This window comes from Lepisosteus platostomus, chromosome 6 (genome assembly GCF_059453375.1).
Source record: "Lepisosteus platostomus isolate fLepPlt1 chromosome 6, fLepPlt1.hap1, whole genome shotgun sequence".
NCBI lineage: Eukaryota > Metazoa > Chordata > Actinopteri > Semionotiformes > Lepisosteidae > Lepisosteus > Lepisosteus platostomus.
This window is the reverse complement of record NC_142616.1, coordinates 2,650,191-2,677,109: the sequence shown is the minus strand read 5'-3', so window position 1 is coordinate 2,677,109 and position 26,919 is coordinate 2,650,191. Positions and strand designations below refer to the sequence as shown.

The 26,919-nt window shown below is 54.7% G+C and overlaps 1 protein-coding gene across 6 annotated transcripts in view; it reads right to left on the bottom strand.

Annotated features, from left to right (window-relative positions):
• Positions 1-1,281: 1,281 nt before the first annotated feature.
• pitpnbl (phosphatidylinositol transfer protein, beta, like) overlaps positions 1,282-26,919 on the bottom strand; it is a 33,585-nt gene continuing 7,947 nt past the window's right edge. The window contains exons 7-12 of one of the 6 annotated variants that reach the window (XM_088633825.1): positions 9,033-9,116; positions 5,725-5,802; positions 2,847-2,954; positions 2,639-2,761; positions 2,470-2,561; positions 1,282-1,747 (exon numbers count right to left, since the gene is read on the bottom strand). In XM_088633825.1, the coding sequence (XP_088489951.1) occupies positions 2,514-2,561; positions 2,639-2,761; positions 2,847-2,954; positions 5,725-5,802; positions 9,033-9,116 (441 nt within the window). In that variant the 3' untranslated portion in view covers positions 1,282-1,747; positions 2,470-2,513. Of the gene's footprint in view, positions 1,752-2,469; positions 2,562-2,638; positions 2,762-2,846; positions 2,955-5,724; positions 5,803-9,032; positions 9,117-26,919 lie in introns of all 6 variants that reach the window. The other 5 variants (XM_088633827.1, XM_088633823.1, XM_088633821.1 and 2 more) reach the window with 5 other exon arrangements.

Sequence of the window (26,919 nt, the reverse complement as noted above, 5' to 3'; positions counted from 1 at the left end):
GGAGAGGGGTGAGTGGGGCCAGCAGGGGGCGCTCTCTCCCAGCTCCCAGCCCACTGGAGCCCAGCAGGGGGAGCCTGGCCAGTACCTGGAGGGGAGACTCCTGGGAGAGGGGTGACTGGGGCCAGCAGGGGGCGCTCTCTCCCAGCTCCCAGCCCACTGGAGCCCAGCAGGGGGAGCCTGGCCAGTACCTGGAGGGGAGACTCCTGGGAGAGGGGTGAGTGGGGCCAGCAGGGGGCGCTCTCTCCCTGCGCTCTGTATGTTTATCTTTGTGCCTCCTGTCCTGCTGTGTGTGGTTTTTACTGAGGGAGTCTCTGTGATCTCCTCTCTCTCTCAGTGTCTCCCGTCCTGCTGTGTTTATTACTGAGGGAGTCTCTGTGATCTCCTCTCTCTCTCCGTGTCTCCCGTCCTGCTGTGTGCGTTTATCACTGAGTCTCTGTTATCTCCTCTCTCTCACTGTCTCCTGTCCTGCTGTGTGTGGTTATTACTGAGGGAGTCTCTGTGATCTCCTCTCTCTCACAATGTCTCCCGTCCTGCTGTGTGTATTTATCACTGAGGGAGTCTATGTGATCTCCTCTCTCTCTCACTGTGTCTCCCGTTCTGCTGTGTGCATTTATTACTGAGGGCTTCTCTGTGATCTCCTCTCTCTCACTGTGTCTTCTGTCCTGCTGTGTGTGGTTATTACTGAGGGATTCTCTGTTATCTCCTCTCTCTCACTGTGTCTCCTGTCCTGCTGTGTGTGGTTATTACTGAGGGATTCTCTGTTATCTCCTCTCTCTCACTGTGTCTCCTGTCCGCTGTGTGTGTTTATTACTAAGGGAGTCTCTGTGATCTCCTCTCTCACTGTGTCTCCTGTCCTGTTGTGTGTATTTATCACTGAGGGAGTCTATGTGATCTCCTCTCTCTCTCACTGTGTCTCCCATCCTGCTGTGTGTGTTTATTACTGAGGGCTACTCTGTGATCTCCTCTCTCTCTCTCACTGTGTCTCCTGTCCTGCCGTGTGTGGGTATTACTGAGGGATTCTCTGTGATCTCCTCTCTCTCACTGTCTCCTGTCCACTGTGTGTATTACTGTGGGAGTCTGTTATCTCCTCTCTCACTATGTCTCCTGTCCTGTTGTGTTTATTACTGAGGGACTCTCTGTGATCTCCTTTCTCTCTCTCTCACTGTGCCTCCTGTCCTGCTGTGTGTGTTTATTAATGAGGGAGTCTCTGTGATCTCCTCTCTCTCACTGTGTCTCCTGTCCTGCTGTGTAGACAGATTAAAACACACAGCAGACAGAAAGATCAGAACAAGAGTCATGATTTTTATTTGTGTTCAGTGTTTCAGTCAGGCTGAACACTCTTACAATAGTCTTCTTAAATAAAGTGACTTTCTCAGCGATAACAACTGAAGTACAAACATGAACAACAGGACAAATTAAAAGAAACGATACAAAAAGATGACAATAATAATTACAATAAGAGAAAGGTAATATACTGTAGTTAAAAAACCCAAACTCGTTTGCGATAAGTGAAATGTGGATGGACACAGTTTGGCAGAAAACGATAGACAGGCGAGGTCTCTGATGTCACATCCTATCTGTGGGCTGAGGACTTCCTGTCTTGAAAAGGACGAGTGATGAAACTCATGCTGATTGGCTGCCGGGAGAGAGCCAGGGGGTCGGAGGGGCGGGGTTCTCAGCAGAAGGTGGCTCCGCCCCCTGTAGTGGCCAGTCTGCAGCCCCCCCTCACTCGTCCATAAAGACCTGTCTGTCTGCGAGAGACGGGAACAGCGCTCAGGAGAGACAGACGCACACGCCTCAGACAGAGAGACAGACAGGACAGGCAGCAGATCAGACTCCCTGACAGACAGACAGACAGGACAGGCAGCAGATCAGACTCCCTGACAGACAGACAGACAGGACAGGCAGCAGATCAGACTCCCTGACAGACAGACAGGACAGGCAGCAGATCAGACTCCCTGACAGACAGACAGGACAGGCAGCAGATCAGACTCCCTGACAGACAGACAGACAGGACAGGCAGCAGATCAGACTCCCTGACAGACAGACAGGACAACAGACAGACAGGACAGGCAGCAGATCGGACTCCCTGACAGACAGACAGGACAGGCAGCAGATCAGACTCCCTGACAGACAGACAGGACAGGCAGCAGATCAGACTCCCTGACAGACAGACAGGACAACAGACAGACAGGACAGGCAGCAGATCGGACTCCCTGACAGACAGACAGGACAACAGACAGACAGGACAGGCAGCAGATCAGACTCCCTGACAGACAGACAGACAGGACAACAGACAGACAGGACAGGCAGCAGATCAGACTCCCTGACAGACAGACAGACAGGACAACAGACAGACAGGACAGGCAGCAGATCAGACTCCCTGACAGACAGACAGACAGGACAGGCAGCAGACCAGACTCCCTGACAGGAGGACTGACCGACAGACAGACAGACAGGCACACGGACACTGACCCCTCTCCCCCTCTCTCTCTCTCTCTCTCTTCCTCCAGCTAGTCCTCGCCGGCCTTCATGCCTCTCACCGGGCCCTGGTTCCGCATCTACGGGTCAGACAAAGCCAGGGGTCAGAGCAGCGGAGGGCCAGAACCGGGGGCCGGCCGGGCGACGGGGTCCGTACCTGGTCCAGCTCCCTCTGCGTCTCCTCCTCCATCGTCCGGATGTCCTCCATGGACAGCTCCACCCAGCGGTCTATCCAGCAGAACAGCTGTCTGTGAAAGTTGTTGAAGAGCCGCTTCTCCTGCTACTGGGAGGGAGAGCGAGGGGGGGTTAATTCGGACAGGAAGCAGCCGGATGAGTGGTGGTGGGGGGGTCGGCGCGTCTCTGACCTTGTGGATGAATTTCTCCACCCTGCCCTGCAGTCCCCACCAGCGGAAGTGGACAGTGACCAGCTTGTAGGCAGTCATGTGGGGCCAGTCACTAGTGTACAGCTCCTTCTACACACAGAGAGAGAGAGAGAGAGGGGTTCATACAGACACACTGACTGGGCACTCCAGTACATTAACACTACACTGAGAGAGAGAGGGGTTCATACAGACACACTGACTGGACACTCCAGTACATTAACACTGCACTGAGAGAGAGAGGGGTTCATACACACACACTGACTGGACACTCCAGTACATGAACACTGCACTGAGAGAGAGAGGGGTTAATACACACACACTGACTGGACACTCCAGTACATGAACACTGCACTGAGAGAGAGAGAGGTTAATACACACACACTGACTGGACACTCCAGTACATTAACACTGCACTGAGAGAGAGAGGGGTTAATACAGACACACTGACTGGACACTCCAGTACATGAACACTGCACTGAGAGAGAGAGGGGTTCATACAGACACACTGACTGGACACTCCAGTACATTAACACTGCACTGAGAGAGAGAGGGGTTCATACACACACACTGACTGGACACTCCAGTACATTAACACTGCACTGAGAGAGAGAGGGGTTCATACACACACACTGACTGGACACTCCAGTACATTAACACTGCACTGAGAGAGAGAGGGGTTCATACACACACACTGACTGGACACTCCAGTACATTAACACTGCACTGAGAGAGAGGGGTTAATACAGACACACTGACTGGACACTCCAGTACATGAATACTGCACTGAGAGAGAGAGAGGGGTTAATACACACACACTGACTGGACACTCCAGTACATTAACACTGCACTGAGAGAGAGAGGGGTTCATACACACACACTGACTGGACACTCCAGTACATTAACACTGCACTGAGAGAGAGGGGTTCATACAGACACACTGACTGGACACTCCAGTACATTAACACTGCACTGAGAGAGAGAGAGGGGTTAATACAGACACACTGACTGGACACTCCAGTACATTAACACTGCACTGAGAGAGAGAGGGGTTAATACAGACACACTGACTGGACACTCCAGTACATTAACACTGCACTGAGAGAGAGAGGGGTTAATACAGACACACTGACTGGACACTCCAGTACATGAACACTGCACTGAGAGAGAGAGGGGTTCATACACACACACTGACTGGACACTCCAGTACATTAACACTGCACTGAGAGAGAGAGGGGTTCATACACACACACTGACTGGACACTCCAGTACATTAACACTGCACTGAGAGAGAGAGGGGTTAATACAGACACACTGACTGGACACTCCAGTACATGAACACTGCACTGAGAGAGAGAGGGGTTCATACACACACACTGACTGGACACTCCAGTACATTAACACTGCACTGAGAGAGAGAGGGGTTCATACACACACACTGACTGGACACTCCAGTACATTAACACTGCACTGAGAGAGAGGGGTTAATACAGACACACTGACTGGACACTCCAGTACATTAACACTGCACTGAGAGAGAGGGGGGTTCATACACACACACTGACTGACACTCCAGTACATGAATACTGCACTGAGAGAGAGAGAGGGGTTAATACACACACACTGACTGGACACTCCAGTACATTAACACTGCACTGAGAGAGAGAGAGGGGTTAATACAGACACACTGACTGGACACTCCAGTACATTAACACTGCACTGAGAGAGAGAGGGGTTAATACAGACACACTGACTGGACACTCCAGTACATGAACACTGCACTGAGAGAGAGAGGGGTTCATACAGACACACTGACTGGACACTCCAGTACATTAACACTGCACTGAGAGAGAGAGAGGGGTTAATACAGACACACTGACTGGACACTCCAGTACATTAACACTGCACTGAGAGAGAGAGGGGTTAATACAGACACACTGACTGGACACTCCAGTACATTAACACTGCACTGAGAGAGAGAGGGGTTAATACACACACACTGACTGACACTCCAGTACATTAACACTGCACTGAGAGAGAGAGGGGTTCATACACACACACTGACTGGACACTCCAGTACATTAACACTGCACTGAGAGAGAGAGGGGTTAATACAGACACACTGACTGGACACTCCAGTACATTAACACTGCACTGAGAGAGAGGGGTTAATACACACACACTGACTGGACACTCCAGTACATTAACACTGCACTGAGAGAGAGAGAGGGGTTAATACAGACACACTGACTGGACACTCCAGTACATTAACACTGCACTGAGAGAGAGAGGGGTTAATACAGATACACTGACTGGACACTCCAGTACATTAACACTGCACTGAGAGAGAGAGAGGGGTTAATACAGACACACTGACTGGACACTCCAGTACATTAACACTGCACTGAGAGAGAGGGGTTAATACAGACACACTGACTGGACACTCCAGTACATTAACACTGCACTGAGAGAGGGGTTAATACACACACACTGACTGGACACTCCAGTACATGAACACTGCACTGAGAGAGAGAGGGGTTAATACAGACACACTGACTGGACACTCCAGGACATTAACACTGCACTGAGAGAGAGAGAGAGGGGTTAATACAGACACACTGACTGGACACTCCAGGACATTAACACTGCACTGAGAGAGAGAGAGGGGTTAATACAGACACACTGACTGGACACTCCAGTACATTAACACTGCACTGAGAGAGAGAGAGGGGTTCATACAGACACACTGACTGGACACTCCAGTACATTAACACTGCACTGAGAGAGAGAGGGGTTAATACACACACACTGACTGGACACTCCAGTACATTAACACTGCACTGAGAGACAGGTGGGATATTACCTTCCAAGCCGGCCCCAGAGGTCCCCTCCCTGTCTTCTCTGAGTGAAAGGTTGCAGGATCTTCGTCTGGCTTGTAATCCTGTTGGCGGACAGACAGACAGAGAGAGAGAGACAGCTGGATGTCTGCACACAGGGGCCCAGTGCCACAGTCAGGGTCACAGAGAGCAGAGACATGTGGGCCCACAGACACAGCGTCCGAGTCGGTTCTGGTCTGGGCTGGTGTGGGCTGACTGAACACACACACACAAACACACTATGTGCAACAGTAAGCCAGACACACACATGCGTGCAAGAGGACACCAGACACACACACACGTGTGCAAGAGGACGCCAGTCACACACACACCCCCCAGTACGCCAGTCACACACACCCCCCAGTACGCCAGTCACACACACACCCCCCAGTACGCCAGTCACACACACCCCCCAGTACGCCAGTCACGCCCACCCCCCAGTACGCCAGTCACACACACACCCCCCAGTACGCCAGTCACACACACACCCCCCAGTACGCCAGTCACACACACCCCCCAGTACGCCAGTCACACACACACCCCCCAGTACGCCAGTCACACACACCCCCCAGTACGCCAGTCACGCCCACCCCCCAGTACGCCAGTGACACACCCACCCCCCAGTACGCCAGTCACGCACACCCCCCAGTACGCCAGTCACACACACCCCCCAGTACGCCAGTCACACACACCCCCCAGTACGCCAGTCACACACACCCCCCAGTACGCCAGTCACACACACCCCCCAGTACGCCAGTCACACACACACCCCCCAGTACGCCAGTCACGCACACCCCCCAGTACGCCAGTGACACACACCCCCCAGTACGCCAGTGACACACACCCCCCAGTACGCCAGTCACACACACCCCCCAGTACGCCAGTCACACACACCCCCCAGTACGCCAGTCACACACACCCCCCAGTACGCCAGTCACACACACCCCCCAGTACGCCAGTCACACACACACCCCCCAGTACGCCAGTCACACACACACCCCCCAGTACGCCAGTCACACACACCCCCCAGTACGCCAGTGACACACACCCCCCAGTACGCCAGTGACACACACCCCCCAGTACGCCAGTCACACACACCCCCCAGTACGCCAGTCACACACCCCCCAGTACGCCAGTGACACCCCCCAGTACGCCAGTCACACCCCCCAGTACGCCAGTCACACACCCACCCCCCAGTACGCCAGTCACACACCCCCCAGTACGCCAGTGACACCCCCCAGTACGCCAGTCACACCCCCCAGTACGCCAGTGACACACACACCCCCCAGCACGCCAGTCACACACACCCCCCAGTACGCCAGTCACACACACCCCCCAGTACGCCAGTCACACCCACCCCCCAGCACGCCAGTCACGCAACCCCCAGTACGCCAGTCACACCCACCCCCCAGTACGCCAGTGACACACCCACCCCCCAGTACGCCAGTCACACACACCCCCCAGTACGCCAGTCACACACACACCCCCCAGTACGCCAGTCACACACACACCCCCCAGTACGCCAGTCACACACACACCCCCCAGTACGCCAGTGACACACACCCCCCAGTACGCCAGTCACACACACCCCCCAGTACGCCAGTGACACACACCCCCCAGCACGCCAGTCACGCACACCCCCCAGTACGCCAGTCACACACACCCCCCAGTACGCCAGTCACACACACACCCCCCAGTACGCCAGTCACACACACACCCCCCAGTACGCCAGTCACACACCCACCCCCCAGTACGCCAGTGACACCCACCCCCCAGTACGCCAGTCACACACACACCCCCCAGTACGCCAGTCACACACACCCCCCAGTACGCCAGTCACACCCCCCAGTACGCCAGTGACACCCCCCAGTACGCCAGTCACGCCCACCCCCCAGTACGCCAGTCACACACACCCCCCAGTACGCCAGTGACACACACACCCCCCAGTACGCCAGTCACACACACCCCCCAGTACGCCAGTCACACACACACCCCCCAGTACGCCAGTGACACACACCCCCCAGTACGCCAGTCACACACACACCCCCCAGTACGCCAGTCACGCCCACCCCCCAGTACGCCAGTGACACCCCCCAGTACGCCAGTCACGCCCACCCCCCAGTACGCCAGTCACACACACACCCCAGTACGCCAGTGACACACACACCCCCCAGTACGCCAGTGACACACACCCCCCAGTACGCCAGTCACACACACACCCCCCAGTACGCCAGTCACGCCCACCCCCCAGTACGCCAGTCACACACACACCCCCCAGTACGCCAGTCACACACACCCCCCAGTACGCCAGTCACACACACCCCCCAGTACGCCAGTGACACACACCCCCCAGTACGCCAGTCACACACCCCCCAGTACGCCAGTGACGCACACCCCCCAGCACGCCAGTCACGCACACACCCCAGTACGCCAGTCACACACACCCCCCAGTACGCCAGTCACACACACACCCCCCAGTACGCCAGTCACACACACACCCCCCAGTACGCCAGTCACACACACCCCCCAGTACGCCAGTCACACACACCCCCCAGTACGCCAGTCACACACACCCCCCAGTACGCCAGTCACGCCCACCCCCCAGTACGCCAGTCACACACACCCCCCAGTACGCCAGTCACACACACACCCCCCAGTACGCCAGTCACACACACCCCCCAGTACGCCAGTCACACACACACCCCCCAGTACGCCAGTCACACACACACCCCCCAGTACGCCAGTCACACCCACCCCCCAGCACGCCAGTCACGCACACCCCCCAGTACGCCAGTCACACACACCCCCCAGCACGCCAGTCACACACACACCCCCCAGTACGCCAGTCACGCACACCCCCCAGTACGCCAGTCACACACACCCCCCAGTACGCCAGTCACGCCCACCCCCCAGTACGCCAGTCACACACACACCCCCCAGTACGCCAGTCACGCCCACCCCCCAGCACGCCAGTCACGCACACCCCCCAGTACGCCAGTCACACACACCCCCCAGCACGCCAGTCACACACACACCCCCCAGTACGCCAGTCACGCACACCCCCCAGCACGCCAGTCACGCACACCCCCCAGTACGCCAGTGATTCACACCCCCCAGTACGCCAGTCACACCCACCCCCCAGTACGCCAGTGACACACACCCCCCAGTACGCCAGTGACACACACACACCCCAGTACTCCAGTCACACACCCACCCCCCAGTACTCCAGTCACACACCCACCCCCCAGTACTCCAGTCACACACCCACCCCCCAGTACTCCAGTGACACACTCACCTCGTCTGACACTTCAGCGCGGTCAGCAATATCGACAGGAAGGACCTCCACCTCCTCCCACGTCTCTGGAGGAAGACCGTGGACCTGAGGGGGGAGGGGGATAATACAGCCTCACAGACCCCCAGCAGCCCTGGGGTACACCCTGTTACACCCTGCCAACAACGCTACACCCTGCTACACCCTGCCAACAACACTACACCCTGTTACACCCTGTTACACCCTGCCAACAACACTACACCCTGTTACACCCTGCCAACAACGCTACACCCTGTTACACCCTGCCAACAACGCTACACCCTGTTACACCCTGTTACACCCTGCCAACAACGCTACACCCTGCTACACCCTGTTACACCCTGCCAACAACGCTACACCCTGCTACACCCTGCCAACAACACTACACCCTGTTACACCCTGCCAACAACACTACACCCTGTTACACCCTGCCAACAACGCTACACCCTGCCAACAACACTACACCCTGTTACACCCTGTTACACCCTGCCAACAACACTACACCCTGTTACACCCTGCCAACAACACTACACCCTGTTACACCCTGTTACACCCTGCCAACAACGCTACACCCTGTTACACCCTGTTACACCCTGCCAACAACGCTACACCCTGTTACACCCTGCCAACAACGCTACACCCTGTTACACCCTGCCAACAACGCTACACCCTGTTACACCCTGCCAACAACGCTACACCCTGTTACACCCTGTTACACCCTGCCAACAACACTACACCCTGTTACACCCTGTTACACCCTGCCAACAACACTACACCCTGTTACACCCTGCCAACAACACTACACCCTGTTACACCCTGTTACACCCTGCCAACAACGCTACACCCTGTTACACCCTGTTACACCCTGCCAACAACGCTACACCCTGTTACACCCTGCCAACAACGCCACACCCTGTTACACCCTGCCAACAACGCCACACCCTGTTACACCCTGCCAACAACGCCACACCCTGTTACACCCTGCCAACAACGCCACACCCTGTTACACCCTGCCAACAACGCCACACCCTGTTACACCCTGCCAACAACGCTACACCCTGTTACACCCTGCCAACAACGCTACACCCTGTTACACCCTGCCAACAACGCTACACCCTGTTACACCCTGCCAACAACACTACACCCTGTTACACCCTGCCAACAACACTACACCCTGTTACACCCTACCAACAACACTACACCCTGTTACACCCTGCCAACAACACTACACCCTGTTACACCGTTACACCCTGCCAACAACACTACACCCTGTTACACCGTTACACCCTGCCAACAACACTACACCCTGTTACACCCTGTTACACCCTGCCAACAACACTACACCCTGTTACACCCTGTTACACCCTGCCAACAACACTACACCCTGTTACACCCTGTTACACCCTGCCAACAACACTTCACCCTGTTACACCCTGTTACACCCTGCCAACAACACTACACCCTGTTACACCCTGCCAACAACACTACACCCTGTTACACCCTGCCAACAACACTACACCCTGTTACACCCTGCCAACAACACTACACCCTGTTACACCCTGCCAACAACGCCACACCCTGTTACACCCTGCCAACAACGCCACACCCTGTTACACCCTGCCAACAACGCCACACCCTGTTACACCCTGCCAACAACACTACACCCTGTTACACCCTGTTACACCCTGCCAACAACACTACACCCTGTTACACCCTGCCAACAACGCCACACCCTGTTACACCCTGCCAACAACACTACACCCTGTTACACCGTTACACCCTGCCAACAACACTACACCCTGTTACACCCTGCCAACAACACTACACCCTGTTACACCCTGCCAACAACGCCACACCCTGTTACACCCTGCCAACAACACTACACCCTGTTACACCCTGTTACACCCTGCCAACAACACTACACCCTGTTACACCCTGCCAACAACACTACACCCTGTTACACCCTGCCAACAACACTACACCCTGTTACACCCTGTTACACCCTGCCAACAACGCTACACCCTGTTACACCCTGTTACACCCTGCCAACAACACTACACCCTGTTACACCCTGCCAACAACGCAACACCCTGTTACACCCTGCCAACAACGCTACACCCTGTTACACCCTGCCAACAACGCTACACCCTGTTACACCCTGCCAACAACGCTACACCCTGTTACACCCTGCCAACAACGCTACACCCTGTTACACCCTGCCAACAACGCTACACCCTGTTACACCCTGCCAACAACGCCACACCCTGTTACACCCTGTTACACCCTGCCAACAACGCCACACCCTGTTACACCCTGTTACACCCTGCCAACAACGCCACACCCTGTTACACCCTGTTACACCCTGCCAACAACGCCACACCCTGTTACACCCTGTTACACCCTGCCAACAACACTACACCCTGTTACACCCTGCCAACAACGCCACACCCTGTTACACCCTGCCAACAACACTACACCCTGTTACACCCTGTTACACCCTGCCAACAACACTACACCCTGTTACACCCTGCCAACAACACTACACCCTGTTACACCCTGCCAACAACGCTACACCCTGTTACACCCTGTTACACCCTGCCAACAACGCTACACCCTGTTACACCCTGCCAACAACACTACACCCTGTTACACCCTGTTACACCCTGCCAACAACACTACACCCTGTTACACCCTGCCAACAACACTACACCCTGTTACACCCTGCCAACAACACTACACCCTGTTACACCCTGTTACACCCTGCCAACAACACTACACCCTGTTACACCCTGTTACACCCTGCCAACAACACTACACCCTGTTACACCCTGCCAACAACACTACACCCTGTTACACCCTGCCAACAACACTACACCCTGTTACACCCTGCCAACAACACTACACCCTGTTACACCCTGCCAACAACACTACAACCTGTTACACCCTGCCAACAACGCCACACCCTGTTACACCCTGCCAACAACACTACACCCTGTTACACCCTGCCAACAACACTACACCCTGTTACACCCTGCCAACAACACTACACCCTGTTACACCCTGCCAACAACGCCACACCCTGTTACACCCTGCCAACAACGCCACACCCTGTTACACCCTGCCAACAACACTACACCCTGTTACACCCTGCCAACAACGCTACACCCTGTTACACCCTGTTACACCCTGCCAACAACGCTACACCCTGTTACACCCTGTTACACCCTGCCAACAACACTACACCCTGTTACACCCTGCCAACAACACTACACCCTGTTACACCCTGCCAACAACGCCACACCCTGTTACACCCTGCCAACAACACTACACCCTGTTACACCCTGCCAACAACACTACAACCTGTTACACCCTGTTACACCCTGCCAACAACACTACACCCTGTTACACCGTTACACCCTGCCAACAACGCCACACCCTGTTACACCCTGCCAACAACACTACACCCTGTTACACCCTGCCAACAACACTACACCCTGTTACACCCTGCCAACAACACTACACCCTGTTACACCCTGCCAACAACGCTACACCCTGTTACACCCTGCCAACAACGCCACACCCTGTTACACCCTGCCAACAACGCCACACCCTGTTACACCCTGCCAACAACACTACACCCTGTTACACCCTGCCAACAACACTACACCCTGTTACACCCTGCCAACAACACTACACCCTGTTACACCCTGCCAACAACACTACATCCTGTTACACCCTGCCAACAACGCCACACCCTGTTACACCCTGTTACACCCTGCCAACAACACTACACCCTGTTACACCCTGCCAACAACACTACACCCTGTTACACCCTGCCAACAACACTACACCCTGTTACACCCTGCCAACAACGCCACACCCTGTTACACCGTTACACCCTGCCAACAACGCTACACCCTGTTACACCCTGTTACACCCTGCCAACAACACTACACCGTTACACCCTGCCAACAACGCTACACCCTGTTACACCCTGCCAACAACGCTACACCCTGCCAACAACGCTACACCCTGTTACACCCTGCCAACAACGCTACACCCTGTTACACCCTGTTACACCCTGCCAACAACACTACACCGTTACACCGTTACACCCTGCCAACAACGCTACACCCTGTTACACCCTGTTACACCCTGCCAACAACGCTACACCCTGTTACACCCTGTTACACCCTGCCAACAACACTACACCCTGTTACACCCTGCCAACAACGCCACACCCTGTTACACCCTGTTACACCCTGCCAACAACGCCACACCGTTACACCCTGTTACACCCTGTTACACCCTGCCAACAACGCTACACCCTGTTACACCCTGTTACACCCTGCCAACAACGCTACACCCTGTTACACCCTGCCAACAACGCTACACCCTGTTACACCCTGCCAACAACGCTACACCCTGTTACACCCTGCCAACAACGCTACACCCTGTTACACCCTGTTAACAACGCTACACCCTGTTACACCCTGCCAACAACGCTACACCCTGTTACACCCTGTTAACAACGCTACACCCTGTTACACCCTGCCAACAACACTACACCCTGTTACACCCTGCCAACAACGCTACACCCTGTTACACCCTGTTACACCCTGCCAACAACGCTACACCCTGTTACACCCTGTTACACCCTGCCAACAACGCTACACCCTGTTACACCCTGTTACACCCTGCCAACAACGCTACACCCTGTTACACCCTGCTACACCCTGCCAACAACGCTACACCCTGTTACACCCTGCCAACAACACTACACCCTGTTACACCCTGCCAACAACGCTACACCCTGTTACACCCTGTTACACCCTGCCAACAACACTACACCCTGTTACACCCTGCCAACAACGCCACACCCTGTTACACCCTGCCAACAACGCCACACCCTGTTACACCCTGCCAACAACACTACACCCTGTTACACCCTGCCAACAACGCTACACCCTGTTACACCCTGTTACACCCTGCCAACAACACTACACCCTGTTACACCCTGCCAACAACGCCACACCCTGTTACACCCTGCCAACAACGCCACACCCTGTTACACCCTGCCAACAACGCCACACCCTGTTACACCCTGCCAACAACGCCACACCCTGTTACACCCTGCCAACAACACTACACCCTGTTACACCCTGTTACACCCTGCCAACAACGCCACACCCTGTTACACCGTTACACCCTGCCAACAACGCCACACCCTGTTACACCGTTACACCCTGCCAACAACGCTACACCCTGTTACACCCTGCCAACAACGCTACACCCTGTTACACCCTGCCAACAACACTACACCCTGTTACACCCTGCCAACAACACTACACCCTGTTACACCCTGTTACACCCTGCCAACAACGCCACACCCTGTTACACCCTGTTACACCCTGCCAACAACACTACACCCTGTTACACCATTACACCCTGCCAACAACGCCACAACCTGTTACACCCTGTTACACCCTGCCAACAACACTACACCCTGTTACACCCTGCCAACAACGCTACACCCTGTTACACCCTGCCAACAACGCTACACCGTTACACCCTGCCAACAACGCTACACCCTGTTACACCCTGCCAACAACGCTACACCCTGTTACACCCTGCCAACAACGCCACACCCTGTTACACCCTGTTACACCCTGCCAACAACACTACACCCTGTTACACCCTGTTACACCCTGCCAACAACGCTACACCCTGCCAACAACACTACACCCTGTTACACCCTGTTACACCCTGCCAACAACGCCACACCCTGTTACACCGTTACACCCTGCCAACAACGCCACACCCTGTTACACCGTTACACCCTGCCAACAACACTACACCCTGTTACACCCTGTTACACCCTGCCAACAACACTACACCCTGTTACACCCTGCCAACAACACTACACCCTGTTACACCCTGCCAACAACACTACACCCTGTTACACCCTGCCAACAACACTACACCCTGTTACACCCTGTTACACCCTGCCAACAACGCCACACCCTGTTACACCGTTACACCCTGCCAACAACGCCACACCCTGTTACACCGTTACACCCTGCCAACAACGCTACACCCTGTTACACCCTGCCAACAACGCTACACCCTGTTACACCCTGCCAACAACGCTACACCCTGTTACACCCTGCCAACAACACTACACCCTGTTACACCCTGCCAACAACACTACACCCTGTTACACCCTGCCAACAACACTACACCCTGTTACACCCTGCCAACAACGCCACACCCTGTTACACCCTGTTACACCCTGCCAACACTACACCCTGTTACACCATTACACCCTGCCAACAACGCCACACCCTGTTACACCCTGTTACACCCTGCCAACAACACTACACCCTGTTACACCCTGCCAACAACGCTACACCCTGTTACACCCTGCCAACAACACTACACAGTTACACCCTGCCAACAACGCTACACCCTGTTACACCCTGCCAACAACGCCACACCCTGTTACACCCTGTTACACCCTGCCAACAACGCTACACCCTGTTACACCCTGCCAACAACGCTACACCCTGTTACACCCTGCCAACAACGCCACACCCTGTTACACCCTGCCAACAACGCCACACCCTGTTACACCCTGCCAACAACGCCACACCCTGTTACACCCTGCCAACAACGCCACACCCTGTTACACCCTGCCAACAACGCCACACCCTGTTACACCCTGCCAACAACACTACACCCTGTTACACCCTGCCAACAACGCTACACCCTGTTACACCCTGTTACACCCTGCCAACAACGCTACACCCTGTTACACCCTGCCAACAACGCTACACCCTGTTACACCCTGCCAACAACGCTACACCCTGTTACACCCTGTTACACCCTGCCAACAACGCCACACCCTGTTACACCCTGCCAACAACGCCACACCCTGTTACACCCTGCCAACAACACTACACCCTGTTACACCCTGCCAACAACGCTACACCCTGTTACACCCTGTTACACCCTGCCAACAACGCTACACCCTGTTACACCCTGCCAACAACGCTACACCCTGTTACACCCTGCCAACAACGCTACACCCTGTTACACCCTGCCAACAACGCTACACCCTGTTACACCCTGCCAACAACGCTACACCCTGTTACACCCTGCCAACAACACTACACCCTGTTACACCCTGCCAACAACACTACACCCTGTTACACCCTGTTACACCCTGCCAACAACGCCACACCCTGTTACACCCTGCCAACAACGCTACACCCTGTTACACCCTGTTACACCCTGCCAACAACACTACAACCTGTTACACCCTGCCAACAACACTACACCCTGTTACACCCTGTTACACCCTGCCAACAACACTACACCCTGTTACACCCTGCCAACAACGCTACACCCTGTTACACCCTGCCAACAACGCTACACCCTGTTACACCCTGCCAACAACGCTACACCCTGTTACACCCTGTTACACCCTGCCAACAACACTACACCCTGTTACACCCTGCCAACAACACTACACCCTGTTACACCCTGCCAACAACGCCACACCCTGTTACACCCTGCCAACAACGCCACACCCTGTTACACCCTGCCAACAACGCTACACCCTGTTACACCCTGCCAACAACGCTACACCCTGTTACACCCTGCCAACAACGCTACACCCTGTTACACCCTGTTACACCCTGCCAACAACGCTACACCCTGTTACACCCTGCCAACAACGCCACACCCTGTTACACCCTGCCAACAACGCTACACCCTGTTACACCCTGCCAACAACGCTACACCCTGTTACACCCTGCCAACAACACTACACCCTGTTACACCCTGTTACACCCTGCCAACAACGCTACACCGTTACACCCTGCCAACAACGCTACACCCTGTTACACCCTGCCAACAACGCTACACCCTGTTACACCCTGTTACACCCTGCCAACAACGCCACACCCTGTTACACCCTGCCAACAACGCCACACCCTGTTACACCCTGCCAACAACACTACACCCTGTTACACCCTGTTACACCCTGCCAACAACACTACACCCTGTTACACCCTGCCAACAACACTACACCCTGTTACACCCTGTTACACCCTGCCAACAACGCTACACCCTGTTACACCCTGCCAACAACACTACACCCTGTTACACCCTGTTACACCCTGCCAACAACGCCACACCCTGTTACACCCTGCCAACAACGCTACACCCTGTTACACCCTGCCAACAACACTACACCCTGTTACACCCTGCCAACAACGCTACACCCTGTTACACCCTGCAAACAACGCTACACCCTGTTACACCCTGTTACACCCTGCCAACAACGCTACACCCTGTTACACCCTGCCAACAACGCTACACCCTGTTACACCCTGCCAACAACACTACACCCTGTTACACCCTGCCAACAACGCTACACCCTGTTACACCCTGCCAACAACGCTACACCCTGTTACACCCTGTTACACCCTGCCAACAACACTACACCCTGTTACACCCTGCCAACAACACTACACCCTGTTACACCCTGCCAACAACACTACACCCTGTTACACCCTGCCAACAACACTACACCCTGTTACACCCTGCCAACAACACTACACCCTGTTACACCCTGCCAACAACACTACACCCTGTTACACCCTGCCAACAACACTACACCCTGTTACACCCTGCCAACAACGCTACACCGTTACACCCTGCCAACAACGCTACACCCTGCTACACCCTGCCAACAACACTACACCCTGTTACACCCTGTTACACCCTGCCAACAACACTACACCGTTACACCCTGCCAACAACACTACACCCTGTTACACCCTGCCAACAACACTACACCCTGTTACACCCTGCCAACAACGCTACACCGTTACACCCTGTTACACCCTGCCAACAACGCTACACCCTGTTACACCCTGCCAACAACACTACACCCTGTTACACCCTGCCAACAACACTACACCCTGTTACACCCTGCCAACAACACTACACCCTGTTACACCCTGCCAACAACGCTACACCCTGTTACACCCTGTTACACCCTGCCAACAACGCTACACCCTGTTACACCCTGCCAACAACACTACACCCTGTTACACCCTGCCAACAACACTACACCCTGTTACACCCTGCCAACAACGCCACACCCTGTTACACCCTGCCAACAACGCCACACCCTGTTACACCCTGCCAACAACACTACACCCTGTTACACCCTGCCAACAACACTACAACCTGTTACACCCTGTTACACCCTGCCAACAACACTACACCCTGTTACACCGTTACACCCTGCCAACAACGCCACACCCTGTTACACCCTGCCAACAACGCCACACCCTGTTACACCCTGCCAACAACGCCACACCCTGTTACACCCTGCCAACAACACTACACCCTGTTACACCCTGCCAACAACACTACACCCTGTTACACCCTGCCAACAACACTACACCCTGTTACACCCTGCCAACAACACTACACCCTGTTACACCCTGCCAACAACGCCACACCCTGTTACACCCTGCCAACAACGCTACACCCTGTTACACCCTGCCAACAACGCTACACCCTGTTACACCCTGCCAACAACACTACACCCTGTTACACCCTGCCAACAACACTACACCCTGTTACACCCTGCCAACAACACTACACCCTGTTACACCCTGCCAACAACACTACACCCTGTTACACCCTGCCAACAACACTACACCCTGTTACACCCTGCCAACAACGCCACACCCTGTTACACCCTGTTACACCCTGCCAACAACACTACACCCTGTTACACCCTGCCAACAACACTACACCCTGTTACACCCTGCCAACAACACTACACCCTGTTACACCCTGCCAACAACGCCACACCCTGTTACACCGTTACACCCTGCCAACAACGCTACACCCTGTTACACCCTGTTACACCCTGCCAACAACACTACACCGTTACACCCTGCCAACAACGCTACACCCTGTTACACCCTGCCAACAACGCTACACCCTGCCAACAACGCTACACCCTGTTACACCCTGCCAACAACGCTACACCCTGTTACACCCTGTTACACCCTGCCAACAACACTACACCGTTACACCGTTACACCCTGCCAACAACGCTACACCCTGTTACACCCTGTTACACCCTGCCAACAACGCTACACCCTGTTACACCCTGTTACACCCTGCCAACAACACTACACCCTGTTACACCCTGCCAACAACGCCACACCCTGTTACACCCTGTTACACCCTGCCAACAACGCCACACCGTTACACCCTGTTACACCCTGTTACACCCTGCCAACAACGCTACACCCTGTTACACCCTGCCAACAACGCTACACCCTGTTACACCCTGCCAACAACGCTACACCCTGTTACACCCTGCCAACAACGCTACACCCTGTTACACCCTGCCAACAACGCTACACCCTGTTACACCCTGCCAACAACGCTACACCCTGTTACACCCTGCCAACAACGCTACACCCTGTTACACCCTGTTACACCCTGCCAACAACGCTACACCCTGTTACACCCTGTTACACCCTGCCAACAACGCTACACCCTGTTACACCCTGCTACACCCTGCCAACAACGCTACACCCTGTTACACCCTGCCAACAACACTACACCCTGTTACACCCTGCCAACAACGCTACACCCTGTTACACCCTGTTACACCCTGCCAACAACACTACACCCTGTTACACCCTGCCAACAACACTACACCCTGTTACACCCTGCCAACAACACTACACCCTGTTACACCCTGCCAACAACACTACACCCTGTTACACCCTGCCAACAACGCTACACCCTGCTACACCCTGCCAACAACGCTACACCCTGCTACACCCTGCCAACAACACTACACCCTGTTACACCCTGTTACACCCTGCCAACAACACTACACCGTTACACCCTGCCAACAACCCTACACCCTGTTACACCCTGCCAACAACCCTACACCCTGTTACACCCTGCCAACAACACTACACCCTGTTACACCCTGCCAACAACGCTACACCGTTACACCCTGTTACACCCTGCCAACAACGCTACACCCTGTTACACCCTGCCAACAACACTACACCCTGTTACACCCTGCCAACAACGCCACACCCTGTTACACCCTGCCAACAACACCACACCCTGTTACACCCTGCCAACAACACTACACCCTGTTACACCCTGCCAACAACGCCACACCCTGTTACACCCTGCCAACAACGCCACACCCTGTTACACCCTGCCAACAACACTACACCCTGTTACACCCTGCCAACAACACTACACCCTGTTACACCCTGCCAACAACGCCACACCCTGTTACACCCTGCCAACAACACTACACCCTGTTACACCCTGCCAACAACACTACAACCTGTTACACCCTGTTACACCCTGCCAACAACACTACACCCTGTTACACCGTTACACCCTGCCAACAACGCCACACCCTGTTACACCCTGCCAACAACGCCACACCCTGTTACACCCTGCCAACAACACTACACCCTGTTACACCCTGCCAACAACACTACACCCTGTTACACCCTGCCAACAACACTACACCCTGTTACACCCTGCCAACAACACTACACCCTGTTACACCCTGCCAACAACACTACACCCTGTTACACCCTGCCAACAACGCCACACCCTGTTACACCCTGTTACACCCTGCCAACAACACTACACCCTGTTACACCCTGCCAACAACACTACACCCTGTTACACCCTGCCAACAACACTACACCCTGTTACACCCTGCCAACAACACTACACCCTGTTACACCCTGCCAACAACGCCACACCCTGTTACACCGTTACACCCTGCCAACAACGCTACACCCTGTTACACCCTGTTACACCCTGCCAACAACACTACACCCTGTTACACCCTGCCAACAACGCTACACCCTGTTACACCCTGCCAACAACGCTACACCCTGTTACACCCTGCCAACAACGCCACACCCTGTTACACCCTGCCAACAACGCTACACCCTGTTACACCCTGCCAACAACGCTACACCCTGTTACACCCTGCCAACAACACTACACCCTGTTACACCCTGCCAACAACACTACACCCTGTTACACCCTGCCAACAACACTACACCCTGTTACACCCTGCCAACAACACTACACCCTGTTACACCCTGCCAACAACGCCACACCCTGTTACACCCTGTTACACCCTGCCAACAACACTACACCCTGTTACACCCTGCCAACAACACTACACCCTGTTACACCCTGCCAACAACACTACACCCTGTTACACCCTGCCAACAACGCCACACCCTGTTACACCGTTACACCCTGCCAACAACGCTACACCCTGTTACACCCTGTTACACCCTGCCAACAACACTACACCGTTACACCCTGCCAACAACGCTACACCCTGTTACACCCTGCCAACAACGCTACACCCTGCCAACAACGCTACACCCTGTTACACCCTGCCAACAACGCTACACCCTGTTACACCCTGCCAACAACACTACACCGTTACACCGTTACACCCTGCCAACAACGCTACACCCTGTTACACCCTGTTACACCCTGCCAACAACGCTACACCCTGTTACACCCTGTTACACCCTGCCAACAACACTACACCCTGTTACACCCTGCCAACAACGCCACACCCTGTTACACCCTGTTACACCCTGCCAACAACGCCACACCGTTACACCCTGTTACACCCTGTTACACCCTGCCAACAACGCTACACCCTGTTACACCCTGTTACACCCTGCCAACAACGCTACACCCTGTTACACCCTGCCAACAACGCTACACCCTGTTACACCCTGCCAACAACGCTACACCCTGTTACACCCTGCCAACAACGCTACACCCTGTTACACCCTGCCAACAACGCTACACCCTGTTACACCCTGCCAACAACGCTACACCCTGTTACACCCTGTTAACAACGCTACACCCTGTTACACCCTGCCAACAACACTACACCCTGTTACACCCTGCCAACAACGCTACACCCTGTTACACCCTGTTACACCCTGCCAACAACGCTACACCCTGTTACACCCTGCTACACCCTGCCAACAACGCTACACCCTGTTACACCCTGCTACACCCTGCCAACAACGCTACACCCTGTTACACCCTGCTACACCCTGCCAACAACGCTACACCCTGTTACACCCTGCCAACAACACTACACCCTGTTACACCCTGCCAACAACGCTACACCCTGTTACACCCTGTTACACCCTGCCAACAACACTACACCCTGTTACACCCTGCCAACAACGCCACACCCTGTTACACCCTGCCAACAACGCCACACCCTGTTACACCCTGCCAACAACGCCACACCCTGTTACACCCTGCCAACAACACTACACCCTGTTACACCCTGCCAACAACGCTACACCCTGTTACACCCTGTTACACCCTGCCAACAACACTACACCCTGTTACACCCTGCCAACAACGCCACACCCTGTTACACCCTGCCAACAACGCCACACCCTGTTACACCCTGCCAACAACACTACACCCTGTTACACCCTGCCAACAACACTACACCCTGTTACACCCTGTTACACCCTGCCAACAACGCCACACCCTGTTACACCGTTACACCCTGCCAACAACGCCACACCCTGTTACACCGTTACACCCTGCCAACAACGCTACACCCTGTTACACCCTGCCAACAACGCTACACCCTGTTACACCCTGCCAACAACGCTACACCCTGTTACACCCTGCCAACAACACTACACCCTGTTACACCCTGCCAACAACACTACACCCTGTTACACCCTGCCAACAACACTACACCCTGTTACACCCTGTTACACCCTGCCAACAACGCCACACCCTGTTACACCCTGTTACACCCTGCCAACAACACTACACCCTGTTACACCCTGTTACACCCTGCCAACAACACTACACCCTGTTACACCATTACACCCTGCCAACAACGCCACACCCTGTTACACCCTGCCAACAACACTACACCCTGTTACACCCTGCCAACAACGCTACACCCTGTTACACCCTGCCAACAACGCTACACCGTTACACCCTGCCAACAACGCTACACCCTGTTACACCCTGCCAACAACGCTACACCCTGTTACACCCTGCCAACAACGCCACACCCTGTTACACCCTGCCAACAACGCCACACCCTGTTACACCCTGCCAACAACACTACACCCTGTTACACCCTGTTACACCCTGCCAACAACGCTACACCCTGCCAACAACACTACACCCTGTTACACCCTGTTACACCCTGCCAACAACGCCACACCCTGTTACACCGTTACACCCTGCCAACAACGCCACACCCTGTTACACCGTTACACCCTGCCAACAACACTACACCCTGTTACACCCTGCCAACAACACTACACCCTGTTACACCCTGCCAACAACACTACACCCTGTTACACCCTGTTACACCCTGCCAACAACGCCACACCCTGTTACACCGTTACACCCTGCCAACAACGCCACACCCTGTTACACCGTTACACCCTGCCAACAACGCTACACCCTGTTACACCCTGCCAACAACGCTACACCCTGTTACACCCTGCCAACAACGCTACACCCTGTTACACCCTGCCAACAACACTACACCCTGTTACACCCTGCCAACAACACTACACCCTGTTACACCCTGCCAACAACGCCACACCCTGTTACACCCTGTTACACCCTGCCAACAACACTACACCCTGTTACACCATTACACCCTGCCAACAACGCCACACCCTGTTACACCCTGTTACACCCTGCCAACAACACTACACCCTGTTACACCCTGCCAACAACGCTACACCCTGTTACACCCTGCCAACAACGCTACACCCTGTTACACCCTGCCAACAACGCCACACCCTGTTACACCCTGCCAACAACGCTACACCCTGTTACACCCTGCCAACAACGCTACACCCTGTTACACCCTGCCAACAACGCTACACCCTGTTACACCCTGCCAACAACGCTACACCCTGTTACACCCTGCCAACAACGCCACACCCTGTTACACCCTGCCAACAACGCCACACCCTGTTACACCCTGCCAACAACGCCACACCCTGTTACACCCTGCCAACAACACTACACCCTGTTACACCCTGCCAACAACGCTACACCCTGTTACACCCTGTTACACCCTGCCAACAACGCTACACCCTGTTACACCCTGCCAACAACGCTACACCCTGTTACACCCTGCCAACAACGCTACACCCTGTTACACCCTGCCAACAACGCTACACCCTGTTACACCCTGCCAACAACGCTACACCCTGTTACACCCTGCCAACAACACTACACCCTGTTACACCCTGTTACACCCTGCCAACAACACTACACCCTGTTACACCCTGTTACACCCTGCCAACAACGCCACACCCTGTTACACCCTGCCAACAACGCCACACCCTGTTACACCCTGCCAACAACGCTACACCCTGTTACACCCTGTTACACCCTGCCAACAACACTACAACCTGTTACACCCTGCCAACAACACTACACCCTGTTACACCCTGTTACACCCTGCCAACAACACTACACCCTGTTACACCCTGTTACACCCTGCCAACAACACTACACCCTGTTACACCCTGCCAACAACACTACACCCTGTTACACCCTGCCAACAACGCTACACCCTGTTACACCCTGCCAACAACGCTACACCCTGTTACACCCTGTTACACCCTGCCAACAACACTACACCCTGTTACACCCTGCCAACAACGCCACACCCTGTTACACCCTGCCAACAACGCCACACCCTGTTACACCCTGCCAACAACGCCACACCCTGTTACACCCTGCCAACAACGCCACACCCTGTTACACCCTGCCAACAACGCTACACCCTGTTACACCCTGCCAACAACGCTACACCCTGTTACACCCTGCCAACAACGCTACACCCTGTTACACCCTGTTACACCCTGCCAACAACGCTACACCCTGTTACACCCTGCCAACAACGCCACACCCTGTTACACCCTGCCAACAACGCTACACCCTGTTACACCCTGCCAACAACGCTACACCCTGTTACACCCTGCCAACAACACTACACCCTGTTACACCCTGTTACACCCTGCCAACAACGCTACACCCTGTTACACCCTGCCAACAACGCTACACCCTGTTACACCCTGCCAACAACGCTACACCCTGTTACACCCTGTTACACCCTGCCAACAACGCCACACCCTGTTACACCCTGCCAACAACGCCACACCCTGTTACACCCTGCCAACAACGCCACACCCTGTTACACCCTGCCAACAACGCCACACCCTGTTACACCCTGCCAACAACGCCACACCCTGTTACACCCTGTTACACCCTGCCAACAACACTACACCCTGTTACACCCTGCCAACAACACTACACCCTGTTACACCCTGTTACACCCTGCCAACAACGCTACACCCTGTTACACCCTGCCAACAACACTACACCCTGTTACACCCTGTTACACCCTGCCAACAACGCCACACCCTGTTACACCCTGCCAACAACGCTACACCCTGTTACACCCTGCCAACAACACTACACCCTGTTACACCCTGCCAACAACGCTACACCCTGTTACACCCTGCCAACAACGCTACACCCTGTTACACCCTGCCAACAACGCTACACCCTGTTACACCCTGTTACACCCTGCCAACAACGCTACACCCTGTTACACCCTGCCAACAACACTACACCCTGTTACACCCTGCCAACAACGCTACACCGTTACACCCTGCCAACAACGCTACACCCTGTTACACCCTGCCAACAACACTACACCCTGTTACACCCTGCCAACAACACTACACCCTGTTACACCCTGCCAACAACACTACACCCTGTTACACCCTGCCAACAACACTACACCCTGTTACACCCTGCCAACAACGCTACACCGTTACACCCTGCCAACAACGCTACACCCTGTTACACCCTGCCAACAACACTACACCCTGTTACACCCTGCCAACAACACTACACCCTGTTACACCCTGCCAACAACACTACACCCTGTTACACCCTGCCAACAACGCTACACCGTTACACCCTGCCAACAACGCTACACCGTTACACCCTGCCAACAACGCTACACCCTGCTACACCCTGCCAACAACACTACACCCTGTTACACCCTGTTACACCCTGCCAACAACACTACACCGTTACACCCTGCCAACAACACTACACCCTGTTACACCCTGCCAACAACCCTACACCCTGTTACACCCTGCCAACAACCCTACACCCTGTTACACCCTGCCAACAACACTACACCCTGTTACACCCTGCCAACAACGCTACACCGTTACACCCTGTTACACCCTGCCAACAACGCTACACCCTGTTACACCCTGCCAACAACGCTACACCCTGTTACACCCTGCCAACAACACTACACCCTGTTACACCCTGCCAACAACACTACACCCTGTTACACCCTGCCAACAACACTACACCCTGTTACACCCTGCCAACAACGCTACACCCTGTTACACCCTGTTACACCCTGCCAACAACACTACACCCTGTTACACCCTGCCAACAACGCTACACCCTGTTACACCCTGTTACACCCTGCCAACAACGCCACACCCTGTTACACCCTGCCAACAACGCCACACCCTGTTACACCCTGCCAACAACGCTACACCCTGTTACACCCTGTTACACCCTGCCAACAACGCTACACCCTGTTACACCCTGTTACACCCTGTTACACCCTGCCAACAACGCTACACCCTGTTACACCCTGCCAACAACACTACACCCTGTTACACCCTGC